This window comes from Camelina sativa, chromosome 19 (genome assembly GCF_030686135.1).
Source record: "Camelina sativa cultivar CO46 ecotype springtype chromosome 19, ASM3068613v1".
Taxonomy (NCBI): domain Eukaryota; kingdom Viridiplantae; phylum Streptophyta; class Magnoliopsida; order Brassicales; family Brassicaceae; genus Camelina; species Camelina sativa.
In genome coordinates, this window is record NC_141898.1 from 139,482 (window position 1) to 149,766 (window position 10,285).

Genomic DNA, 10,285 nt, shown 5'->3' on the forward strand with positions numbered 1-10,285 from the left:
TTTCCAACAAAGTTTTCGTAAAGGAATTTCTAATGACCTTAGTAAAGGATGTTCTCTTTAGAAGAGTTATACTAACTAAGATGAAGTGAAGATAGAAAAGAACAATAGTAAACTTGCGCATTTGATTGATCAGATAAAAACACATCTGGCTCAATGGTAAACACGTCAATAGGAAACAAAAACTCAGAGACAGATGTGTTCAATGGTAAACACCCCACACCAAACTATTTTTTTGTGATGGTGATACTCATTAACAGACATTTTGTTCCCACAAAACCGCCAACTTTCCACCATAATCTGCCACTTTGGCTTCAACACAACGATAGTCCGGCGATATTAACATTTTTTCCAAACCGTTCAATCCCTTTATATATGTCCAAACTTTTTTTTCCGGGTTGTACGACTTGATCATCCCGTGACTATAACAATATAACACGTTCTCTATCACACAATAAGATGATGATGAGCACCACCATCCCGTGTTTATAGCTAAGTCTGCCGCTCTCCTTCTACTTTATTCAGCTTGTAAGTCACCGGTCGCTCAAAACACTTCACGTAGACATTTCCATCATACCCTACGCTTTGATACCTAAAACCGCTACATATTTTCTCGCCAGGACTTGACGACGAATCAAACTCCCAAGTTTCATCCACTGTACCGAATACCTCCACCCAGTTAGTTGCATCGAGAACTTTGGAGCCTCCTATCACATATATTTTTCCATCAAGGACGCAAGCAGAAGGAGACTCTCGTGCCACCCGCATGCTTGGGGCCTCATGCGATGTGTGAGAACGACAGTCCATGACCATGATGCTAGCAGATGATGATGCATTATCATCTTTTATGAATCCGCCAATGGCATAAATACTAGAACCAACCCTTGCAAAATCTGACTGGTACGTAGAAGGAGAGTTGGGAGATGTAACTGGGATCAAAACTTTTTTTTTTTTTTTTTTTTTGGGATCAAAACTTTCTTAGAACTATTTGGTATCTGGCAGAGAGTGAACCATTGTTGTGGGCTCTTGTAGCTAGGGATTGTTAAGCACACATAGAGACAACTCTCAGTTTGGCCTAAGAGTAAGAGGCTTCGGATTTGGTAAAGCTCAGTTGAAGCAAGGATAGAGCGGAATCTATGGGAAACTAAAGAGGTCGGATAGTACAATCTCGAAACGCGGGCTAAGCAGTTTTAATACCAAATCATTAGGAAGCATCATCAACGTCATTGGCACTTCTCCGTTCATGGTTATGGATCGCCTCTTAAGGTTTATGGTTGCCCTTTTTTTCTTTTTCTTTTGATTGACTGAAACGCTATTTACTTCTTTTCTTCGTTTGAAAAAAAGTAAACTCTAATTGTTATATCATGCCAGGTGTCATATAAGTAAACTCCAATATTAGGGATGGCTATGGTTACGATAGTTCGGCGATCTAATTAAACATTTTTTTCAAACCCTTCAATCCCTTTAAATATGTCCAACCTTTTTTCTGGGTTGTACGAATTGATCATCCCGTCAATATAACAATATAATATAACACGTTCTCTATCACACATTAATTAGATGATGGGTAATCAGATGATGAGCACCACCATCCCCTGTTAATAGCTAAGTCTGCTGCTCTCCATTTACCTTTATTAAGCTTGTAAGTCACAGCTGGTCTCTTAGAATAATTTTTAAATTAAACTGGTCAAATGTAATTAAAAAAAATTGATGGGGAAAATATGTTTCTTTCTTAATAACAATTAGGGAACTTAAAAAACTTACCCAGGTCATATGACCTCCCTAGCTTGTACCTAGGTCCGCCCATGACTTTAACTGATTAAAAATAACGGTTAAAAAGTTTTGGTTAAAGCGGTTATGGTTATTGTTATATGATGATATGATAATACTTAATAATATTTGATGATATAATATAGTAATATTATTTATTTATAATTGAAATGGTTTTTAGTAAACTCATATTTTATATTCATATTAAACAAATATTTATTAGTATATTTGATCATGTTTTAAAACCAGTTATGGTTTAATTATTAGTATATTTTCGGGAAAAAATTTGTTAAAAAATATTGCCAGAAAAATGTTTGATACATATTATTACCAACATATCAATAAAAATTATTTTTAGTTGTCTAAGTTTTACTTTTATTTCTTATTAAAATAATTTTTAAATATTCAAAATTTATTTAAAAAAAAAATTGTAGTGTGAAGAAAATCAAATTACCACAACCGGTGTAAATATACCCAAGCTTAGTGCGGGTGATGATAACAAAAAGTTGATAGGCTAACAAATAATAATCATTTTAAAAATATAGTACACACTATGCACTACTTAAGTGGCGGAGAGCAAAAACGAAATTGTAGCCTCAAAACGCCTACTAACTACTCGATTGGTACATGTTGGATATGAGTGCTCGAACTGCCCCATTTGCTACTCGGATATATGTCTCTAGGCCTCCTAGTCCTGACGGTGATTGCTGCGTATTTTGTTTGCCATGTGATACCTAGAAAGAGGCAATCTTGCCACGACATGTCCTGTGACATCTATTTATCCTCCATATTCTTGTTTTGGCTGTTTTGCGCAGAGACAAACAAAAATTGAGAATGATGCAAGAAGATGATGCAAAGAGATGACACAAAGAGATGACGCAAATGGCTAATTACAAAAAAAATGAAAGAAATAGTGAAAATTACGGAGTATACAAAAATTAAGGTAGAAATTAGACATAAACTACGAAAAAATGTCACTTTTTTTCTTCTATGAATTGGTAAATTTCATTAATATGGACGATGGTTTACAAAAGTTTGCTTATAATATATAAAAACCATCCAAAAATAAAAACAAAAACTCAAAAATATTGACCTAATCTAAGTGAAGAACATCAATTTAACTAAAAATACGATATTTTAAAGTAAAAAGTGACTTTTTAAAATGCAATTTTAAATAATAATTTTAAAAAACTATTATAGTTAAATTTTGTATATACCAAATTTTGTATTAAAAAAACAAGAGAAAACCTAAAATTTAATCGAGTGTGCAGCTTAAACGGCGGCGATTAGTTGTTAAAAAGAAGATTATTCTACGGCGGTGGAGAAAATAAAAGAGAGAGAGAGAGAGAAAGGGAGAGGTTGACTGAACTACTACAATGGCTGTTCCAAGAGAAGGCAATGGTTTGATGGAAGAAGAAGTTGTTGACGGAGATAACGCTCTCTTTGAGGAAAACGGCGTTGACTACGACAGCGATCCCGAGCTTCCTTCTCACATCCGTGACTTGGCCGCCGCTGCTCAGTCCGGTGACGTTTCCGCCTTGCGCACTGCCATCGGTACTTCCTTTACCTCTTCTCTCTTTCTGCCTTTAATAGAGTCCTTCCTCAGAGTTTGCGGAGAAACCCTACGATTAGTTGAACTGCAATTTCAATTTCATCCTCAGAGTTGCGTAATTGCTTAATTAGCTGGTTAGAGGACGGAAAGCCTCAAACTTTTAGGGGAACCACTAAAAATTTGCCATCTTTAAAAACCAGAGCATTCTGAAAAAGTATAGTTTTCTCGACAAAATTTTCTCACTATCGTTGTAGAAGATACCTCTAGTGTTTTTATCGTTGTCTCATCGTTCTTCTCCTCTTCTTAATACACCTACCTTAAGGGCTTTATCTTCCATTTGACTCCCATCTTAGTCAGCAACCTCACTGGTTTGTTGTTTGTTGTTTGCTCAGTTTAGTTAGTTTCAGTTAGGAAGGATAGGAGAAAACTGTAATTCGTGCCTATGTGTGTTCCTGTCTATCTTTGTTTTGTTTGTTGATTGAGGCTGCCATGGACCTGACTATGTATTCTCTTTATTAACTGATGAATATCTGGTAGAAGTAATTTTATCAGATTTATGTGTGCACTTTCTGCTGTTTTTGATGAAATTGTTTATGTTTCTTTTCTGAATTTGATAGACAATTTGAATGGGAGAGTCGATGAGCCTCTTGAGGATAATGACTCGGCACTTCACTTGGCGTGTTTATATGGTCACCTACCTTGTGTTCAGGTTTGGTTTTACTTTTGCTCTTCTTTGCTTTTTCATTTCTCACTGACTTTGATAGCTAATGTATTTTTTTGTAAAAATCCATTAATTGCCTAATGATATTTTCTTACCACAGCTTCTCCTAGAAAGAGGAGCGAATATGGAGGTCAAAGATGAAGATGAAGCAATTCCTCTACATGATGCTTGTGCTGGAGGTAAAACTGGTCATGGCCCCTACCATTCTTTTGGTATTTCTGTTTCACGGAATGGTTACATTCTATGGCTTATCGTTCTTTCTGTTTAACTTGAGCTCCACAGGATACTTGGAAATAGTACAGCTTCTTTTTAGCCGAGCTAATGGTCCTGAATGTGTGAAGAGAATGATCGAAACAGCCGATATAGAAGGTGACACTGTAAGTATTCTCCATCTCCAAGTGTCTTATTCTGTCTCTCTCTCTTTCGATATTGTTTCATGACAATCTGTTTCTTTGGTGACAGCCTCTGCATCATGCAGCAAGAGGCGAACATGTTGATGTGGTTAGATTTTTGCTGGGTTCTGGGGCTTCACCAAGGACAGAAAACTCATATGGGAAGGTAAACATTTGAAAACACTTTCATCTGTGGCTTTTGAAGGTATGTATGATTTAGCTGTATAATAACTAGGTTATGAATATGCAGATAGCAGGTGAATTAGCTGATATAAACACTGATGCAAGGAGGATCCTCGAAGAAGCTATATAAACAACTCAACGGTATCTCAGTGATGCTTGGCGAGTCAGTGAAGTATTAGGGAAGTGACTTTTTTTTTTGGGTTTAACTCGTCTTAATCCTATATTTTTTGATGGTTTTATTTACATACAAAGGTTTGAAATCTGATACCAATGAATTAAGAAGGTTCGTGTCTGTTTTAGAGTCATGGAATTATGATCGGATTAATAGATTTGAACGAGTTTTCGTTAAGCATTTAGAGGCCTCAGAGGTGAACATAGTGGATACTCGGCTGGCTTACTCCAACGTACAACGTATAATCGTATACATACAGTTACTCTCTGACACGTCAGCATAACCTCCTTAAGTTTTGCTACCCTGCATCTTTCTTATTCCTTATTCTTAACCCCATAACTTTTTTTTTATGTCTCTAAAACATACCACAGCGTTTAATTATATCACTGATTTTGAATTACTCACTGTTTTTCGAGATGTTTTTAACATATCGTGAAGAAGAAAAAGTTTTGTAAGAAACAGTGATTAATTTATAACGTCTAAAACAATTGAGCGATTTAATAAGTTGTGTGGGTTTAAGTGGGAATAATTGAAAAACAAAGACGAAAACAGCAAATAAGTAATAAAATATGATCGACCAATGAGCAGCGCAGCAGAGCCACTAAAGAAACGCCTTTTTTTTGTTTTGCTTTCTCTTTGGCTGTGTGTGTCTGTCTTCTCCAGGAAAATTTCTTTCTCCGGCGAGAAGAGATTTTCCGGGGGAAAAAAAAACAGCAGAGCTCGGTGGTTACTTTTAGTTTCTGTGGAGAAAGAAGTATCTTCTCCGATGGCAGTTGCACCCGGCAAGAGCTCGTTCGGACTATGATTACCTCATCGGCGATAGCGGTAATTATAATACCTTTTCTCTCTTTATCAGTAATTGAACAAACTAGCTTTTCATCTGAGAATCTTCTTTCCTGCTTGTTTTTGCCGATTTCTGAATTAGGGTTTTTTTTAATATTTCGAATCCTTGTTATCTTTTGTTTTGCGTGTTATTTAATTGACAAAGTATAGATGAAGAAAGCTATACAGTACAGTCTCTGTAGAACTTTAAAATATCGATTTAGGTCAGTTTTGGAAGATTTAGCTCAATTGGAAGTTTTTAGAATCAAAATCTTTATATACTTACGATTGTGAAGAACTAAGGAAACTTTGTTTTTGTAACTTGATTATACAAGTAAGTTCAGATAACGTTGCAGAAGTCATCAGTTGCTATGTTAAATTTTATAGTGCTAACACTTCAGTTCTTTTCATTTCGTTGCTTATGTGTTGTGTAGGTGTGGGGAAAAGTTGCTTGTTACTGCGTTTCTCTGATGATACTTTTACCACCAGTTTTATTACCACCATTGGGTATCTCTTTCTTTCTTTTGGTGTTTTTTCTTGTGTTTTTTAATATCTTGAAGATAGTTGAAAACCTTTGTCTAAAATTTCTATTTTTTTTCTTTTTATCTTCTCCAGAATCGACTTCAAGATAAGAACAGTCGAACTTGATGGCAAGCGTATCAAATTGCACATATGGGACACTGCTGGACAAGAACGTTTTAGAACTTCTTCTCTCGGCTCTTTGTAAAGTGAAAACCACTCTTTATGTTTTGTGTAGATGATTACTCCCAAGTCTATTTATTTACTTTCTTTCTTGTTAGTAACGTTCAGATGCCGTTTCTTTGAAACTCTTTAGTCCATTTTTCTCTTGCAGCATATTACAGAGGAGCTATGGGTATATTACTTGTCTATGATGTAACAGACGAGTCATCCTTCAACAGTATGTCTCTGGCGTTTCTTTGTATCAGGAACTATATTTGCCAAGAACTTAAAAACTTACTATTGGGAACTGACAATAATTGCTTCTCCAGACATTAGGAACTGGATGAAGAACATTGAGCAGCATGCGTCCGATAGTGTCAACAAAATATTGGTTGGTAACAAAGCCGATATGGATGAAAGCAAAAGGGTAATTTTGCTGTGTACTCTCTCTCTGTTCACAATCTTGACCATGTTTTGCCTACATTTCGTCATAGTATACTGATGCTGCACCTTCTTCTACAGGCTGTCCCAACATCAAAGGGACAAGCTCTGGCTGATGAGTATGGAATCAAGTTCTTTGAGACGGTGAGCTGGAAAAATATATAACATGTTTGTTTCCTCATTCATTGTTTGTTCTGATATTTCATTTTTTAAAACGGATGTGATTGGAAACTGTTGCAGAGTGCAAAAACAAACCAGAACGTCGAGCAGGTTTTTCCTTTCTATCGCGAAAGACATAAAGCAAAGACTCACAGAAAGCGATACAAAAGCCGAGGTAAAGAAGCACGTGTGAATCTACTACTTACTTGATACCATACTCGGGTTATGAAACTGTATATATTGCTGAGGAAAATCGAATACTGTCTTTGTTGCTTTGCAGCCCCAAGGGATCAAGATCACTAAACAAGACGCTAACAAAGCCTCATCGTCTTCTACAACTGAGAAATCAGCTTGCTGCAGTTATGTTTAGAAGTTCTATGGACCTGTTTCTGACCTCTTAAACTTTGAATTAATGCCAGATGTTGTGTGTAAAAGTGGCTAGAGCATGAGTTCTTTTTTGGGTTTTTTTTTTCAGTTTAAGCTTAAAATTCTTAAAAAGCTTCTTCGAGGCTAACTGTATTTTCAAATTCTCCTCTAAAGTAACCTTTTTCTCTATGAGAAACATCTATATGTTTTCTTGTTATGATTTCTCATAATTTCTTGTTACTAACTTGACGACTAAGACCATGTGCAATGGTGATGATTTGGGCCGTCCTTGGTTTTTTATTTTTTAAAATTTAATTCAGAAAGGCCCATATTTGGAAAAACGCTTCTTATTTGGGGACGTTTTTCGTCCGTCTTCTTCGCCACGTGCTCCATTCTGATTGGGTGTCGAATTCTTTAGGGTTGAAGGAAAAAAAATTTTGAGACAAAATTCTTCGACTTCTTTGTTTTCTCTCGACGGCGACGACAAACGCAATACACCTCCCCGACGATTTCACGCAGCCGTTCCGTTCTTCTCACCGGAATTTCTTGACGAATTACCGAAGCCGATCTTCTGTTTTTCCTGAAGCCGGTCCGATCTTCTGTCTCGAATCTTGTCCGTCGGTCCGATCTTCTCTCCCGAAGCGATCTTCTCTGTCTCCCGAAGCTTGTCTGGCGGTTCAATCGTGGTAATTAAGGTTTGTCTTCTTCCCCCAATATGAGATTTCTCTCATTATCACTGATTATCGAATAAGGGTTAGAGAATTAGGGTTATCGAATTAGGGTTAGAGAATTAGGGTTATTGAATAAGGTTTATCGAATTACGGTTATTGAATTAGGGTTATTGAATTAGGGATATTGAATTAGGGTTATCGGTCTCGTTTTTTTTTTCATGTGTAAAGATTGATTTGTCTCTGTGTAAAAATCGATTTGTCTCTGTCTAAAAGTCGATTTGTTCTATTGTTAACATTGATTTTGGTAAGACGATATTGAATTAGGGTTATCGGTCTCGTTCTTTTTTTTCATGTGTAAAGATTGATTTGTCTCTGTGTAAAAATCGATTTGTCTCTGTCTAAAAGTCGATTTGTTCTATTGTTAACATTGATTTTGGTAAATTTTGGTTTTTTTGTCTTAATTTTTAACGGATCATTGGTATATAGAAACTCTATTATAGGTTTTAAATTTGGTGATTGTTGTGTAATTGATATGGTTGCTTCGACATGTATACGAACTATGTGTGATAAGTACTCGTATGGTTGCTAAAATGATTTTACATTGAATTTTTACATTAGGTTTTCCATTTGGTAGTTGTAATGTCTACTTCTAATAAATTGTGATTGTTGTGTAGTTGATTGTATTTATTTTAGTGTGGTTTGCTCATAGTTTCTTGTTTAATTTGGTAGTTGTAATGTGTACTTGTCATAAATTGTGATTAGACATTGTTGTTTGGTCTTAATGTTTTGTTACTTATTGCCATCTTCTTTTAACCTATTAAACCCCAACCATCTTCTTCCTATTTCCATCATAAATCTCTTTCATTTAGTAACCCCTTCTCACTTTTACTCGCTTATCACTTCTCTTCTATACTCGCTTCTCTTCTCATTCCTTCTCTTCTCTACTCGCTTCTTCATATGGATTCTACGAATCCCTTCTTTCAGTCTTCTTCTTACTTAAACCTGCTTAGCAGTCAAGAAGAAGGTGGTTTAAATGAAAACTTTCGTTGGGAAAGTTATCCACCTTCTGGACAGAGCAGCTCACAACCTTCTCCTCACAGCTCCCAACCTTCTCCTCACAGCTCCCAACCTTCTGAGGCGCCAACTCTTTCTCAAGAAACACCATTGGTGCGCAAGGAGAGAAAGACATGGACACCTGCTGATGATGAAGTTTTGATCTCCGCATGGCTCAACATTTCAAAAGATGCCATCGTTGCAAATCAACAAAAGGGAGGAAGCTACTGGCAAAGGATTCAAAAATACTATGATGACACTCCTCATGCTAGAAATGGTGGTGAACAGATGCTGGTGACACATTGCAAGCAGCGTTGGCACAAGATAAATGACCAAACTAACAAGTTCTGTGCGGCATTCGCAGCTGCAGAGAGACTGAACAGCTCTGGTCATTCTGAAAATGATATCTTAAAGAATGCACATGATATCTACTTCGCTGACCATAAGAAGAGATTTAACCTTGAACATTGTTGGTTTCGGTTAAGGTTTGAGCAGAAATTTCTAACCCTTAACACTATTAACACGCCCCCCTCTCAGCCTGCAACGAAGAGGAAACAAGCTACTGAAGGTTCACAATCATCAAGCTGCAATGTTGAGGAGCATGAGAAAAGGCCAGAAGGGATCAAGGGCTGCGAAGGCGAAGAGGGAACAATGCTCAGTCCACAAACATGAAGACTCTTGCTGAGTATAAGAGCATGTGGGATGTCAAGAAAGAGGAATTGGCTGAAAAGGAGAAACTACAGAAGCTGGCCATCCTAGACACTCTCTTAGCCAAAAAAGAACCCTTGAATGCGAGTGAAAAAGTCATCATGAACAAGATAGTGTCCCAGTATTTCTGATATTAGAGCATGTGTTTGTTGTTTGCTTTTCTTGCTTAAATTTCTAGTAACTCGGCTTATGTATGTGATTTGTATTTCCTGTTTGTTTGATTTGTATTTCCTGTTTCAAACTAAATCAATATAAGTGTATTTTAATTTCTAGTAACTCGGCTATTGTATTAACCAACTTAATTAGATTGTTAGTTCATCTTAAATATTAATGAAAGTATTAATCATATATGCTTCTACTGTGGAGCTCATCCTATGAGCATGATAGGTACCCGGAGGCTTTGATTCTTATGGATGAAGCAGAGAGTACGTTGAGGTTAACGGCTGAGTTGAGTCAATACCCACCTCAACCCGAGGTTGAGCATGGATTCCCCAAGGTTTGCTACTGTGGAGCTCATCCTATTCTGTCCAACTGCTACAACAGAAGGTGTGTGATTGTCGATACTGTTATGTTTTTAATGTATCCGACGTTTAAGCT

The 10,285-nt window shown here is 36.6% G+C and overlaps 2 protein-coding genes and 2 pseudogenes across 3 annotated transcripts; 3 read left to right on the forward strand and 1 right to left on the reverse strand.

Moving 5' to 3' along the window:
• Window positions 1–250: 250 nt before the first annotated feature.
• On the reverse strand, window positions 251–1,396 carry LOC147919995 (F-box/kelch-repeat protein At4g23580 pseudogene; annotated as a pseudogene).
• A 1,651-nt stretch (window positions 1,397–3,047) lies between these two features.
• LOC147919996 (uncharacterized) lies at window positions 3,048–4,742 on the forward strand (the record flags this gene model as incomplete). Its single annotated transcript, XM_087501892.1, is given in 6 exon segments — window positions 3,048–3,321; window positions 3,937–4,028; window positions 4,141–4,219; window positions 4,323–4,417; window positions 4,503–4,598; window positions 4,683–4,742. Coding segments are annotated over 6 exon segments (600 nt in total), but the record flags the coding sequence as incomplete, so codon positions are not given.
• A 660-nt stretch (window positions 4,743–5,402) lies between these two features.
• Window positions 5,403–7,458, forward strand: LOC147919997 (ras-related protein RABE1e-like; annotated as a pseudogene). The gene is made up of 8 exons (XR_015591034.1): window positions 5,403–5,612; window positions 6,044–6,116; window positions 6,225–6,332; window positions 6,463–6,528; window positions 6,620–6,717; window positions 6,813–6,875; window positions 6,972–7,065; window positions 7,171–7,458. The product of XR_015591034.1 is annotated as a ras-related protein RABE1e-like (transcript).
• A 1,426-nt stretch (window positions 7,459–8,884) lies between these two features.
• LOC147919998 (glutathione S-transferase T3-like) lies at window positions 8,885–9,652 on the forward strand. Its single transcript, XM_087503083.1, has one exon. It carries the CDS (start codon window positions 8,885–8,887, stop codon window positions 9,650–9,652), a length of 768 nt encoding a protein of 255 aa, XP_087359209.1.
• The last annotated feature ends 633 nt before the right edge of the window (window positions 9,653–10,285 follow it).